We start from the raw sequence: 15,235 nt of genomic DNA on the forward strand, positions 1-15,235 counted from the left end.
TACCAACTGAGCTACCAGGGAAGCCCACTGAAAGCATAAGACACCTAGCAATACACATAAGCTGTGAGACAGCTGAAGGGAATTAAAACCTTTACCAAGTGAGAGAAAAGGAAACAAGTACATTAGTGAGAGTTCTGTGATGGACCAGGAAGAATCAACATTGAAAAGGTGTCAGTTCCTCCCAAATTTATCTATAAATCCAATGCTATCCCAATATAATGGCCAGAGGACAAAACTAGTAGAATTTGAGAAGCTAACTCTGAAGTTCACATGGAGAAAACCTGCAAGACTGGCGGCGACCACCTCCCCCAAGGCCTCCTTCCTGGGTCCTAAGGGCGTCCTCCTCAGCACCCCGTTTCTCTTGGTTTACACCCTTATTTTACCGCAGTATCTCCTCCAGCAGCTCCCAAAGAAAAGATGCAGTGAATGAATGTATGTTTGAATCCTCGCATGCCTGAAATGTCTTTTTTGGCTGGTATTTGACCGGGATGTTTTAAAATTGCTACTCTAAGATGTCGCACTCCACTTAGCTTTTATTCTTCCCTAAATTCTATTAATTGGAGGATGGACATCCTGGGAGGTTGTTCAGCTTTTCTCACATTTTCAACTCACTATCTTTTTGTTTTACTTTCTAGGGGATTTTACAAATTCTTTCAATGCTTTTATTGAAACATTTTATTTGACAGTCATTTAACTTCATAGACGTTTCCTGGAGATGGCGCTCCAGTGTGGACTGCGGGTTCCTGGAGGCTGGTGCCGCCTGACAGACCACAGTCCCTATGGGCCACTTACTGTAGGTTACGGTTGTTCAGAAATGTGCCAGCATGGAGGGCGCCCCCCAGTGGGAAGAATTCCACTAGTGATTTTGTTCCATGAAAAATCATGCCCTTTGGGAAGACACTCCATAAGAGAACATGACCTCTTGAAAACGAGGTGCCTTAGGGACGGCCTGCCCCAGGGCAGATACCAACCCTACCCTGCAAGCGACGTGCTGCCAGGGGCCCTCCTCCAAAACCAGGCAAGAAGCACAGGCCTACTCCCCGTGTCCCTGTGGTTCAATGCAGACTGTGTCATTTGGCTGTAACTCAAATATTTAATCCCTTCATGTGATATCCCTGGACTCCCAAGTGGTCTCAGTCAAGGGCAGTCCCTGAATGGCATCCATCCTCCAACTACACCTATAGCTGGGGCCCCAGGGCCTTCGTGCCGAGCTGGCTGGGCCTCTGCTTCTCAGTGTCTGCTCCACAGGGACCCTGCAGCACTGTGGCTGTGGCCCAGGGTGAGTGTGGTCACCAGCCTCCCAAGGTCCGTCAGCAGGGCACGGTGACAGGTCGCTCCTGACGCTCTGCTGTGGAGGCTACCAATGAGACAAAGGAAAACCAAGACGTGCAGGAGAGAGGCACTCCGGTCGGCTGGGGCTAGTGCCTGGGAACCAAACTCCTGTGGAGAAGGCCCTGGAGGATGCTTTGGCCGCAAGTGACCAGGAGCGTCTCCCTGGGGTTGAAGGGCACCCCCAGCTCTCCATGGGGACTCCAATGGGCTTAGGCTCCAGGCAGTTCTGAGCCAGGCTTCTTACCCTAGGAAGCCAATCCAACTAGACTACAATGCCAAGGCCCCATTTCCAAACCATGCCAGGGTAGGGGTATAGGCCGAGTGCTAAGCACAAGCAGCTGAGGTCCCCACTGCAGGGCGGGCACCCCCACGCCTGTTTCCTCCAGCAGGTCAGGGCAGCAGCTCTGCCCCTGCGCCCTTCCTTGCGGAGATCTCCCCTCTCCAACAATGGTTACCTGCTCTGCTAGGGTAGCAGGGGGCGAGGCCAGCCCTCCCGAGGACATGCACCCTGACCCCCAGTGCACAGAGAAAAACAACCCAGAGAACAAGTTCGGGGCAGGGATGATGCAGCAGGTGACAGGGTGGGGACTGTGGGACCACAGCAGTTGAAGGCAAGATGGAGATGCCAGCAAAGGCCAGAGGGAGGAGCCTTGGCAGAGGGAACCACTTGGGGGAGCAAGCCCAGGGCAGGCAGGGCAGCCCTGGTGGGTGGGAGCCAGGGGTTGGCGGAAGGAACTGAGGGCAGGTACATGATCCCCACCTGCCACAAAGCCCCACAAAACACTCAACCACCTTTTCATCCAAAATCAAGGCTGTATTTACCTTCATTGGTTGATGTGAGAACAGACTGTTTAAAATAACCGGGGTCTACCGTGAAAACATGGGGTTGAAAATACAGAACGGAATAAAGCAAACAGCCAAGGATGGCCAAACCGAGGCTCCAACGCTCAGGAAACAGGTGTGGACGTCAGGAAAGAAGGGATACTGACAAGAGGGTACAGTGACATCATGGGGTTATGAAAGTAAGACTGAAACCGAAAGGAAATCATGCCAAAGCCTTGGCCGGTGGGAGAACATGAGACCGATGTCTTCTGATGGCCTCCGTGGAGAAGAAACACAGGTTATTTCTTTTGTGATCAGCCTTGAGCCTCTTTACCTCCCAATCCCTACTCATCTGGGGTGGATCCCCAGGCCACCGCACAACCAGCCCGAGGTGCACGCACATCCCAGGGCCACTCCGCAGTCCCCCAGCGGCCTGGCCGCTCAAGCGCTTGCATAGTTGAAGGATGTTGCTGCCATTAAACGTCTGAGGGCAGTTCCAACTGACAGCGGGTGGGTTGTTGTGACCACCTTAAACAAACAACCAGAGAAATTTCTAGAAACTGTTTTTATAAAGTCTACCTAGGTTAAGAATTTAATAACATCATATATTTATATTAACAGACTATTTACAGTTTCATTTTTCTTTTTAAAAAAACAAACCGAAAAAGAAACCCTTTTACACTTCTGCATAATAAGGCAAAAAAAGCTTTGTACATTATTATCTTAATATATATCTGTAACTTCGGTTCCAAGTACCAAGGGAGGGTCAGGGCCAGGCCTGAGTGGGGGCCTCACAGTGCATTGGACAAAATGACCGTTTTTTTCCACCATAAATAAGACAAAAAAAACCCCAGGGGCTCTGGAGACAGATCTGAGGCCATTAAATTGCAAAACCAAACTAAAAGTAAAAAAGCAAAAGTGTCTTTCGTTTCTCTTAAGTGTCTAAAGAGCACAAAGTTGAAAAAAATACAAATCTATTAAAAATGCTTCTCACCTGTGGGAAAAAAGGTACAAACTTGAATTTTTTTTTTTTCCAGTAGCCTAATCTCAAGCTCGGAAAACAAAAGATCACCCCCAGAAAAGCTGTGTGTGACACCCCCGACGCTGCGAGTGGAAAAGTGAGCGTCGCCACCCCAGGGCCGATGGAACTGTGCTTAGGTTCTAGAAACGGACGTTTAGAAAAGTGGACAGCAGTGCGTTCCTGGAGGGGACCCGCACGCGCGGTGGGAGTGGGCCCGCGGCCACTACCGCGCCTCCACCTCCTGGGGGTTGCGGGACGGGGAGTAGTCGCGGGCCTCGCCCGGCGCGCGAGCCCCCAGCGGCGTAGTCCTGCTCCGCGGCTGCCCCGGGGGCGTGGGGGGCCCGCCTGCGGCCACCAGCGGCGGCGGCGCGCCAAGCGCGGCAGCGGCAGTGGGCGGGGTCCGCGCCAGGAGACTGTTGTGCAGCGCGGCGGGCGCGAGGCGCGGGTAGTGCAGGGCGCCCAGCGCCGGCAGCAGCGTCGCGCCGTCCAGGTGCGCGGCCCGGGCGCGCTCTAGCTCGTCGCGGCGCGCCTCCCGCAGGCGCTCGGGGCTGTAGTCGTGCGGTTCGCGGTCCCGGTAGGGGCGCTCGGGCGGCTCGAGGAGGGCGGCGGGGCCCGGTCCCGGCGGGGCGCGGCGGGGCAGCTCCGGGCCGCGGTAGGCGTCGCGCGGCGGCTCCCACGCGAAGGCCGGGCGCTCGCGGCCCGCGGGGCCCGGGCCAGGCTGTGGGGGCACGTCGCCATCCTCACCGCGCTCCTCCTTGACCTTCACGTCGCTCTGGGGCTGCTCGGCCAGCGCCTCTTGCGGCTTCCCAGGCTCGCGGCCCAGGAGACCGGCCAGGCGCAGGCCCTCCCCCAGGGCCATCTTGCTGGGCTTGGGGCCATCCTCCCTGGCCGGGGAGTGGCTCTCCTTGATGCGGAGCTCAGCCTCGCGTTCGGCGGGGATCCCGGGCCGGCCCGGATCGCCCTGGCCCCGGAGCACGAGGCCACTGCCTGGGTGGCCCACGGGCGCCGCTGGAGAGGCCCGGCTCAGCAGGCGTGTCTTTTCCAGGAGGTCCCTGGGAGCGACAACACACACACACCCCCGCTCAGCCTGACGGGACACCCTGCAGCGAGTTCCTCTGCCACCAAGTTCCCACCTAATGTGGCACCATCACCATCCACTGAAGTGACCTCAGGGTCCTTGTGTGTGTGGGTGTGTGTCCACGTGTGATTGCACGCTAGGTTCCTGTGCAATCACTGCTAGTGGCACCCATCAACACACACATGGTGATCATAACCCACACCCCCACAAGGGCATCCCCATACCTGCCTCCCCCACACGGGCAACTCTGGAGCCCAACTTTGCAACAGAAGCACAGACTTCACCAGAACCCAGAGAACTTTGGGAAGTTCCACCCGCCTCAGACCCACTGATCCACTGATCTGGAGGGATGGGGTTCTGAAATCCCCTTCTGGTGGGTGTGTGTGGCCCAGCTGGGGCTCACCAGAGTTCCACCCACCCCATCCCAGTCCGGTTCTCACCCATGAGGTGCCACTCTGGACGTTTTAGCCCTTTGGCCCTGAGGCTGGGAGCAAGGGGGGCATGACCTCCACCCTGATGTGGGGCTGGGAGGGCAGCTGAGCTTGAGCACATCAGGTGCCCAGGTCCCCCCAACCTCACTGCTGCACCTGGCTACCCTTACTGCACTTGCAGCCCGCCCTCTTGACCCTGATGTCCCTGCGGGGGGCTGCAGTTCCCTGGGCTCCTGACCCTCTGCGGTGACAGTGATGGTTGTAGGATGTGAGCAGGCCCTGGGGTGCTCCCCGGCACCCTTCCTGGGGCCTGTGACAAATGTCCCCCTCATCTTCTAGATCACCCCCTCCCTCACTGTCCTCTCAGGCTCTGCCCAACACCTAGCTTGCAGCAATGCCCAGACCTGGCCGGAAGGGCTGGCCAGGGAGCCTTCCCCTGCTCCTGTCTGCATGGCTGGCCCATGACTCCTCCAGAACCAAGTCCCGGACTCTGCTGCTCCCGTTAATGCAGGCTCCCTCCTGCCCTGCCCTGGCCTAGCTCTGCTGCCCGTGGGGTGAGGAGGGGGAACACACCACCTCAGCCCCCATCCTCCAGCTCAAGGGCTCCCCGCAGGTCTACCTCCCAGACCTGGCACCCTCTGGTGGTTCAGCAGCCCCCCTCCGGCACTGCCCTGCAGGTCTGAGCTACCTCTAGACCTACCATGTCCAGAAGCCCACCATCCCTGCCAGGGCCTTGGTGGAAGTGACCCTTATCCCGGATGGTACCTGCCCAGATCGTGCCCCAGCAAGAGTCTTCTGTGGCAACAAGGTGGAGAGTATGTGGACTCGGGGGTTCCCCTCCCCTGGTCTTTCCTACCCCAAAGACGCAGTCTTCGCGTCCTCCCACAGAAGATTTCCGTGTGCCCTCTTGGGTTCAGGAGAGGTGGCTTGGGGCTGCAGGTGCTGGGGGGGGCCAAAGTCGGGGCGGCAGGGAGCTGGCAGAACGGGTGGGTGGAGGGGCCCCAACTCACCGGTCCCGCCCCTCCTTGCCCTTGTCCAGCTCCCGGCTGTGGTTGGTCAGGGCTGAGACCCGCTCGGCATCTAAAGGCTTGGGCCACGGGGGTGGCGTGGGGAAGGAGGGTGGCGCTCGGTGCAGCCGGTTCCAGGCCTCGTGGGGGCTGGGCAGGCCATGCAGCGTGGGGCCCTCCTTGGGGGCAAAGATGCTGCCGCCGCCGGGAGCTGGGGAAGGGGTTGGCAGCAGAGGGTGAGGCCAGGGGGCCAGGGAGGAGCACACACAGGGAGATGCCCAACCCCAGACCCTGAGGAGACGAGGGCCAACAGTCCGCCCGGTGTCCCTGTAGCCCTGATGCACGCCCGTGCCCGTGTGAAGGGAGAGAAGGCGGCAGGGTCACTCACTCAGCGCGTGGCTGCCAAGGCCTCCGAAGGCGTTGCTGCCCAGGCTCCCCAGGCCCCCGAAGGTGCTTGATCTGCTGAAAGGGTCTGTGGGTGCAACAAGCACTCAGGAATTTCTGTGTGCACCAAGCCCTCCCCTACCCCGGGGCTCCAGAACCTGGCAGGTACCACCTGCACAATCTGAGGGTGCCCTGGCTCTTGGGGGTCAGCACAGGCCAGCCAGACTGCACAGACCTCAGGGACACCTACCTGTCAAGTGACCAGTGGGCAGGAAGCTGCCAGGATGCGCTGAGGGTCCGAATGGGTTGGCGGCGGGATGGGTGGCACCTGGAGAGGGGGGAAGACTGTTGGAGGCGTGGGTGCACCTGGGGCTCCATCTGTGCCTCCTTCCCAGGGTGGTGCACCCTGGCTGCTCCACCTCCCCATCCAAACTCAGGACCAGCTAGGAGGTAGGCTTTCATCTCCCTGAATCTGGAAGGCCACGACGCAGGGGAGCAGGGAGGAAGGTGCTGATAGTAGTGAGCCCCCAGCGGAGAAGGGCAGAGAGAAGGCCTGAGGTTGAGCCTTCTTGAGGGGCTACTCCCGCAGCCAGCTACCCTCCGAGGTCCTAACCAGAGCTAACAAACAATCCTGGTCGTTTGACAGTGGGTGTGGCTTGGTCCAGACGAACAATGGCCTGAAGATGGCAGCCCCTCCGGTGGTGTCCCCTGGCTGCTGGCCACAGCCCACAAGCATCAGTGCGGAATCAGCCCCGCTCCCCCAACGCCTCCAGAACCGAATGTGGAGGGCAGCCAAGTGGGCCTGGCTCCGAGAAGGGGCTGCTGGGTCAAGGGCAGACCCTGCTGCTTAGGGTGTCCCACCTTCTGTCTAGAGGCGAATTTCTGGTGAGACCTGTGAGAGGGGCGCCCCCTCCTGTCTCTCCAGCTCCCTCCACCTGTTAGGGGACCCTAACAATGGAGTGCTCCGTCTGCCTGCTGTGGGTGTCACAGGTGGGCTCCTCCACCCAGACAAACACAGGTTTAGTTCCCAGAGAGCTTCCACCTAGAAACGTGATCTCATTTCTAAGTGACCTTATGAAGAGATCGAACCAGAAGTTAGGAAACAGCTGGTCCCAGTGCTGAAAAGGATGCTATAAGAGCACTTGGAGGGCAGTCAGGGAAATGTGCTGCCTTACAAAGCTACACCTCAAGAAAAGGCCAACGAGCTGATACTCCCTGGGAAAGAGGATGGCAACATGCACACAGATGGAAGAAACACTCACACCAGATGGGGGGGTGGGCGACCAGGCGTCAGGCAGGGACAGCAGGGCCCTGGTCTAGGTGGGGCATGTGCTGGGGCAAGTGGACGCACAGCAGGATGAGGCCGTGGGTGGAGGGAAGCATGGGGGGCCCAGGCCACAGTCTGTAGGATAAGGCCTAAGAAGTCTGCTGGCTGCCAGGGCTGAGGCCCAGATGGGAGGCGCTCTGCTTTCTGAGGAACCAGACACCTGGGAGATGCCTCTGCCCTGGCTGGGGACTGGAGGCCATGAGGGTGGTGGAGTGGGGGCTGGGAAGAGCCGGCCAGCTCACAGGCCAGCCGGCATGATCCCATCACACCGGTGCACTAACGGGCTGCCTGCACAGACTGACAGCGGGTGGGGGTGAGCAAGCATGAGCTTGTGGCAGGGTGTGAGCGGGGTGGATGTACAGAGTGGTCAGGGAAGGTCCTCTGAGGAGGTGACATCCTTCAAGGGCCTGACAGCTGGGGAAGAGGCAGCAGCAGCCCTGTGGGCTCCAGACCATCAACCTGAGGACTGCTGCATGGTTGCCCTGCGTCGGCATCTGGGAACCTGGGTTTCAGGAGGTTCCTCACCTTCCTCTGATAGGAATACCTCACTCACATGTGCTCAGATTGTTTGTGCAAACAGTGTGGTTTGTGCTGAGCACTCGCTTTCCTTCCGGGAGTCTGGGTTTTGGTCCAGGCAGACACAGGTGCCTACATGACTGGCCCCCAGTAAGAAGCCGGGGTGCTGGGTCCCCACAAGCTTCCTTGGGAGACAGCCTCTTGCCCTGTTGTCAGGGCTCCTTTCCGGGGAATAAAGTGCATCCTGGGGCTCCTCAGGCAGTGCTCAGGAGACACCCGACTTCCACCCTCCTCCCCTTCCTTGCCGACAGATGCGTGTCCCTTGGCTGCAAGGCATACGGCTGGGGGTGTGTGAGACGTAGGCCGAGTCCTGGGAGTGCCGCAAGCCTAGGGGTAGTCCTAGGGACCCAACACAGTGAGGCTGTGGTGTGGCTGCTGGCGGAGGTGAACACGGGACAGAGGCTCTGGAGCAGGTTCCCACCATTCGGACAACAGCCGAACACGGGCCAGAGCATGGGCGGGGTCAGGTCAGCTGTGGGGACACCTCCAGGGGGCGAGGGAGAAGCCTGAGGCAGGCAGGACTGCCAGACCCCACCTGCTACAGCTGGAGAAACAAAAGCGCCGCCCAAGCAGCCGGAGCCCTCCTGAGCCCACACCAGCCAGAGGAGAAAGGCGAGACCGCGTCTGCTGGGCCATCCCCAGGCCTGCACGCTGGCAGGGGCCGCCAGCTCCCCTGGGCCAGGCCGCCTTACCCGAGCTGGAGAAGAGGGGCCGGGCCAGGTCCTGTGGGTAGTGGAATCCGGCGAACACGCCCGGGGCGGGGGGTCTGCTGAACAAGTCCAGCTTGGTGCCCACGTCCAGCTTGTGGGGCTCCAGCTGCATCTGCCGGGACAGAGCGTGTATAGGGGCCGGAGGCCGGGCCTCTGTCCTGCTCGCCACCAGGCTGCCGATGAGCTGGACAACAAGGTGTGATGCCCCCTGCTCCGCTGGCCTCGCTCAGTGGGCGGAGAGACAGGTAAGAGTCATCCTGACCATGTGTCAGCGATGTGGGGTAACCGAAACGTCGTCACGTGCGGTCGATATAGGAGGTTCCCGATTGCAGCGTTTCGCTCCTGTTTATATGGTCTTTGAAAGCTGGTGTTTTACACTTAAAACTCATCTCAATTTGGATGCTACATTTTCATTAGAAATACTGTTTAGATTTTGTAAAGTTGAGTTGGAAAAGTACATGCGCATACCCGAGTCTTTCCAGTTTTCTAATGGCTAAGTTTACCAAGAGTATTAAAATTTAAATGTATTAAATAAAACTAAGATGCCAGTCCCTGGGTCATAGGGCCACGGGAGGCACGGGGTGGGCCGAGTCTGTCCTAGTTCTTCCTGCTGTGGTGACAACAGAGGGTTGCCCCCCACCCTGCCTCCTCCACTGCACCTTCCAGGCACCCTGCCTGAGTGTCTGCCTGTTAATCCATCATAAATCCCTTTCTGTGACTTGTCCTTTGTAACCCACTCAGGGCGTGATAAGGAGAAGGCAATGGCACCCCACTCCAGTACTCTTGCCTGGAAAATCCCATGGGCGGAGGAGCCTGGTGGGCTGTAGTCCATGGGGTCGCTAAGAGTTGGACATGACTAAGCAACTTCACTTTCACTTTTCACTTTCATGCATTGGAGAAGGAAATGGCAACCCACTCCAGTGTTCTTGCCTGGAGAATCCCAGGGACGGGGGAGCCTGGTGGGCTGCTGTCTATGGGGTCGCAGAGTCGGACACGACTGAAGTGACTTAGCAGTAGCAGTATGGCGTGATGATTTAAAAATACCTTGAATAAGGGTAATGTGTTACCTGAGATGACACACAAAAAGTGTGGAGACTCTTCTGTGATACAGGGTGTGGGGTCCCTTTCTGGCCTCCCTCAGCGCCCCAGCCCACTGCCCCTGGCTGCAAGTCCCCAGGATTCCCAGGGCTGCCTCTTCCCTGAATTGCTCAGCCAGGGCATCTGGCATCACCCATTGCGGGGAGGATGGCCTCAAGCTGGGTTCCTCTTCACCACCTGTCCCCCCCAGGAGCATGCAGGCTCCGTGACCACTTAGGTTCATCTTTGTCCATGGCCCACAGCAGACACTTAATAAACACTTGGGGGGAAGGGGGGACCAGGCCAAAGGCCCCCTGGGAGGGCTTGACTGACAGCAGGGAGGCTCACAGGGTCAGCTCCTCTCTAACCCTGCCTGGGTCATCCCGGGTGACAGGTGGAAGTGACTTTGAGCTCCCCATACACTTCTGTCCTGCTCCCCAGCTCCGACCCCTGCTGGCCCGGCCCAGCGCTGGGGCGAGGGGCACATGCGCACATGTGTGGACGCTGGGGAGGGCCTGGCCCAAGAAGGGCGCTCTCTGAGCCGCAGGCCTGGCTGGCAGGACGAGCAGTCCAGCTCACCTTTATCTTCTGCTGATGGTGGTAGATCTGCCAGGCGATCTGCACGTGCACAGCGCACCACTTCCCCGGCTTCTGCGACGGGGGGATGGGCTCAGCCTCGCGGCCAGAACCGTCTCCTCACTCCCCACCCCCAGATCCCTGCTGTCACAGGGCACCCCTGTGCCACCCAAGAGAGTCCTCCCTGGCCTCAGACCCTCCCGGAAGGTCCCACCGGGCCCCTTCCTCCCAAGGCGAGACACACACAGGCACACACACAGACCTTACACATGCAAGCACGCACACACTCACCCTGATTGCTGTCCGGTACGGGTCGGACACCTGCTGTCAACAGAGGAGGAAGTGTTAGACCCAGGCTCTGCAAGCAGTCAAGCCCAGAGGGGTTGGGGAGGGGGCACTATGTGAGCCTCATGGAGCCATGCTGGCTGGACGCCCACCCGGGAAGGAGAGACGCAAGAACACCACTGCCACCTACCCCGGGGGCTTTCTGCAGGAGGGTGTGAACCACACTGGCCCGGCCTGTTAACTCGAGTGGGTTTGAAGTCTGAGGGGAGAGAGGGACACCACACGAGACCACTGTGCAGGCTCCGTGCCCAGGTGGCACCAAACCCCCCCAGGGCACCGGTGTCTGCCTTGCCCTGTGAGGCCCTGCACGCTGTCACCCAGGATGGTCTGGCCCCACCACATCCTCCATCCGGAGGTTTCTGAAAAGGCGGCAGGAGAAGGCTCTGATCGCTGTGCTGTGTGAAGGCAGCCCGCTGCAGGGAAGGTGAGCAGAGCAAGCCAGCTCCCTGGTGCCTGGGCCTCCGGCAGTGTGGACAGCCATGGATGGCTGCTGTCCACACTCTACCTCTGCTCCTCTGCACTGCTCCTCCCACCCCCCAACCCCAGTGCTCCCAGCTGAGGAGAGAACAAGTGAAGCAAGGCTCTCCTGGCCCCGAAGGTCAAGATATTCTGCACTCGGGTGAAGGCCCTTCAGGTGCCACCTGGGATCATGACTGCCCTGAGAGATGCTGGATTATGGGGGGGGGGGGCGGTCCTGCAGCCCCTGCCCACCGTGCCCACACCCTCCCGGGAGCAGCTGGTACCTTGGGCTGAAAAGCACCCTGCAGGGATCCAAAGGGGCCTGGGTGTGGGAGCAGGGCGGGCAGTCCTGGGACGGCAGGAGGGAAGGGCGGGAAAAACTGCAAGAGAAGGCGGGAGGGGTGTTCCAGGGGCCTCGCCGGGCACTCGGACATCCTGGGCAGGGGCACTGGGCCTGGCCCTCTGGCCCCCACCCTGCCACGCCTGCACTAGGTGGGAGGCTACACAGACAAGGCGCAGCCTGACCCCCACCCCCCACCCTGCCTGGTGACCCCAGGGCACGCAGGGACACTCACGTGGGAATGTCGGAAGTAGGGGCTGTCCAGCTTGGGCGTGTACTTGTCAAACTGGAAGGGAAGGAGGCAGAGAGTGAGGCCTCCCAGCCTTGCTGATGCCTCCATTGGCCAAGCGCCCACCCACACCGCCAGGCCGGGCAGCGGCCAGAATGAGGCTGGCGGCCCCCAGCCAGCTATCCTCCAGGCTCCCTGAGGGTGCTGGCCCATGGCCCTTCCCTGTTCTAGTGACCTCACCATAGGAGGTGCAGACTCGCCCACCTGGGTGTCTGCAGCCATGACTGGGAGGGTAGGGCCTGGAGCCCAGGGCTGATGGTCAAGCTGCAGGGTACACTGAGGCCACTGCTCACTGCCCAGTGCCACAGCAAAGCTGGGAGGGGACTCTGCCTACAGCAGCTGGCTTGGGGATGAGATCTTGAGGCTCAGGAACATGGGAAGAGTCCTGATCTGCATGGCCCCTAGTCCTGGTCCTCCTGACCTGCTGCCATGCTGCCAACTGAGACACTGAGGACCCCACATGGGTACAACTGGCCCATGGTCATGTGGACGGGGGTGTTCACCCAAGCCCAAGAGAACGGCCCAGGGCAGGGAGCGTCATGGGATGCCCTGGGAGCGGGGGGTGGGGGGAACCAGAGGGGCTGGACGGACGGACAGACGGACCGCGCGGAACGGTGTCAGCTGCATGCGTGCAGAGAGCGTCTGCGTGTGCCTGCTGCGTGTCCCGCGCCCGGGCCGCCCCCTCCCGCCTGCCGGCGCGCGGCCTACGCACCGGCGGGGGTGCGGCGTGTGGCAGGAGCGGCGGCGGGGGCGGCCCGGCAGGGAAGGGGGCGAATGTGTGTTGGTGCTGGTGTGTGTGCTGGTGTGTGTGTTGGTGCTGGTGGAACTCCGCCCGCAGCAGAGCTCCCGGGCCCAGGGGGGCGCTCTGGACCAGAAAACGCGCGTTCAGCTCTTGCCTGAGCAGCTCGTGATCTACAAGAGAAAAAGAGAGAGACAGAGAGGCACGTCGGCCGCGGGCTCCCGGCGGGGCGAGGCGGATAGTCACCTGGCACTCCCGGTTTCGGCAGGCCAAGCCGTGGTGGCCGCTCGCTACGTGCGGGCCCCAGGGTGGAGGTAAGAGAGGTGCCTGTGACCAAGTACCAATCAGAATCCCCGAATGAGGCTGGCAATACATGATTGGCTGGCTGAATGAGATCAACAGGCTGGCATCTAAAGGCAAGAGAGAACACGGTGAGCCACCCTGGGAGCCCAAGACAGCCCTGTCGGGGAGCCCTGCCCATCCCAGCCTCCCCCAGACCATTGTCTTGGTCCCAGTCTGGGGTACTGAGGTGCCCCCAACTGAGCTGGGCTCAGACTTTTAGAAAAAAAATTGGAGACCCATGGAAAAATCCTTAGTGACCTAAAATTTGGCCATGAGGGGGTACTTGCTGGAATCAAGCAGCGAGGGAGAGGTCAGGCTAGCTGCAGTTCATCTGGGGCCCCTCTACCCCACAATTCAGCCCTATCCACCCCTGCCCCCCAGCAGCCTAGGGACAGAGGGATGGGAAGAGACACACAGCAGGCCCTGGGAGCCCTCATCGCAGTGACAACTGAGCAGCTCCAAGTTATAACCAACTCCCGGCTCCCAACTGCCCTACTAGGCTTGGCAAGGGTTCAGAATGGAGCAGGGAGTGTGTGTCCATGTACACGTGTGTGCACCCATGTATACGTGTGTGCACCCATGTATCTGTGTGTGTGCACACTGAGGCCTTGGTAGGAAACTTCCTCTGCCCTGCATTGATGGTCTGCTAGGGCGCTGCTATCCTGCTGGGAGTGGTCTGGAGGAGCAGGTAGGAGAGAAGTCTTTATCTCGGAGGCCAACCCTGCCTCCCCAAGGGCCATGTCCCCCCCTGGCCAGGGATGAGGAGCCCAGAGTGGAGAGGGAACAGACAGTGACCCTGGCCCCACCGATGGCACCCAGACCTACCGGCGGGGTGTCCTGGGATGACCAGGCTGTTGGCCGGCAGCGCCGGGGGCGGGGGCAGTGTCGGGGGCGCGGCGAACATGGCCGCCGCGTGGTGCTGGTGCTGGGCCTGCGAGCGGAGCGCCAAGTGTGAGGTAGAGAGGTGGGGGCCCGGCCCGTGAGGCGACAGGGACGCGTGCTTCGCGAGCCCCAGGCTGGCACCGCTGCTGGCGCTGCTGCTCCTGCTGCAGGGAGGGGCGCTCAGTGCCCGGCCGCGCGCCCCGCCTCCGCGCCGCCCCGCGCCCGCCCGAGGCCGCGCAGGCTCGGCCCCACGCCCACCTGAGGCTGTGCCCACCTGAGGCTGTGCAGGCCGTTGTGCGCGGCCGGGCCGGGGCCCGGGAAGACGCCCTGAGGAAGAGGCACGTGCGTCAGGAGCGGGGCCCGGGGCTGCGAGGACGCGGGTGGCAGCTGCGGGGCAAGGCGGGGCAGCGCCGGGGCTTCCTTCTTGACCAGCGGGCTGGCCGCAGTGCTGGCGGAGGGCAGGACCGGCGCGGGGCTGCGCACGGGGGCCAGGAAGGGTGGCTCGGTGCTCAGCTCACGGCTGCGCTCGAGACCCGAGACCTTGGGTGCTGCCCCGGTCTTGGCCTCGGACTTCTCGCCCAGCGTGTGGCCTGCGGAGAGAGTGGCAGGGGTGAGTCTGGGGTTCAGGATCATTTCCGAAAGGGAACTAGGTGGCACAAAGCCCCTGCCCACAACACCTTGGTATAACCCACCCCTTGCTCCCTGGGGAGCTACCTGCTTGAGGCCATCTCACTGCAGGGGCTCTTATGGCCCCGTTTTATGGAGGGAGACTCAAATGCATGAGAGAGCCAGCTCAATCTGGGCGCTGGGCTCCAAGCTCTGCCGCCCTATCTCCCACCACGGTAGTGTCACTTGAGTGAATGGCTGCTCTTTCTTGACCCACCTGACTGATCCAGGGCCTAAAGCTCTTTTTTGGGTCCTCACCCTGGGGGAGACTTTCTGGACAACCAGCCTTGCCTAGTCTGTTGGGAGAAAGTGGCTGCCTCAACTCACCACCACCCAGAGCCTCTGCTCCTGAGTTCCAGGCCTGCCTTTGGGCCATCAGCAAGCCTGCTTGCTCATTCCAAACCCTCCTTTTGAAACTGCTCTGAGCGAGGCCTCAGGTCACATGCCCAGGGGCCTGGTGGAAAGCATGTGTCCAGGCCAGGGGAGGCACCACCACCCATCGGAGCAGCTCTGCCTTCAGGGGATGACATCCCAGTTTTCCAGGAGGAGTGGAAATTCAGGTTACTGAATGTGGTTGCTTCATCTGGCCTGTTGGTTGACTCCACTTCCTTCTCCGGGCCCAGGGGCCCATGCAGGCGGCAGCCATGCAGAGTGATGCACTGGCCACAGCCTCCCCTGTGGCTGCAGGGCAGTGTAACCCGTAACCCAGGCTGGCACAGAGATGTCTCCTCTGCTAGGGCAACACCTCCCTGCCTTGGGCCTGTTTGCTTAGGAACAGACCTGAGGAAGAGGCCACTGCCACCACTCCTGCAAGGAGGACAGGAAGCTGTCA

General features: G+C 60.6%; 1 protein-coding gene across 22 annotated transcripts in view; it reads right to left on the reverse strand.

The window, feature by feature from the left end:
• Window positions 1–2,125: 2,125 nt before the first annotated feature.
• The window catches only part of FBRSL1 (fibrosin like 1), an 84,210-nt gene continuing 71,100 nt past the window's right edge, over window positions 2,126–15,235 (reverse strand). For 2 of the 22 annotated variants that reach the window (XM_061384425.1, XM_061384446.1), the window contains 14 exons: window positions 14,012–14,327; window positions 13,681–13,901; window positions 12,855–12,923; window positions 12,487–12,686; window positions 11,721–11,771; window positions 11,430–11,525; window positions 10,817–10,885; window positions 10,633–10,665; window positions 10,345–10,416; window positions 8,671–8,800; window positions 6,326–6,403; window positions 6,080–6,163; window positions 5,695–5,902; window positions 2,126–4,227 (listed from right to left, as the gene is read on the reverse strand). In XM_061384425.1, coding sequence (XP_061240409.1) covers window positions 3,399–4,227; window positions 5,695–5,902; window positions 6,080–6,163; window positions 6,326–6,403; window positions 8,671–8,800; window positions 10,345–10,416; window positions 10,633–10,665; window positions 10,817–10,885; window positions 11,430–11,525; window positions 11,721–11,771; window positions 12,487–12,686; window positions 12,855–12,923; window positions 13,681–13,901; window positions 14,012–14,327 — 2,456 coding nt within the window. In that variant the 3' untranslated portion in view covers window positions 2,126–3,398. Of the gene's footprint in view, window positions 4,228–5,694; window positions 5,903–6,079; window positions 6,164–6,325; window positions 6,404–8,670; window positions 8,801–10,344; window positions 10,417–10,632; window positions 10,666–10,816; window positions 10,886–11,429; window positions 11,526–11,720; window positions 11,772–12,486; window positions 12,687–12,759; window positions 12,924–13,680; window positions 13,902–14,011; window positions 14,328–15,235 lie in introns of all 22 variants that reach the window. The other 20 variants (XM_061384428.1, XM_061384430.1, XM_061384427.1 and 17 more) reach the window with 20 other exon arrangements.

This window comes from Bos javanicus, chromosome 17 (assembly GCF_032452875.1).
Source record: "Bos javanicus breed banteng chromosome 17, ARS-OSU_banteng_1.0, whole genome shotgun sequence".
Taxonomy (NCBI): Eukaryota; Metazoa; Chordata; class Mammalia; order Artiodactyla; family Bovidae; genus Bos; species Bos javanicus.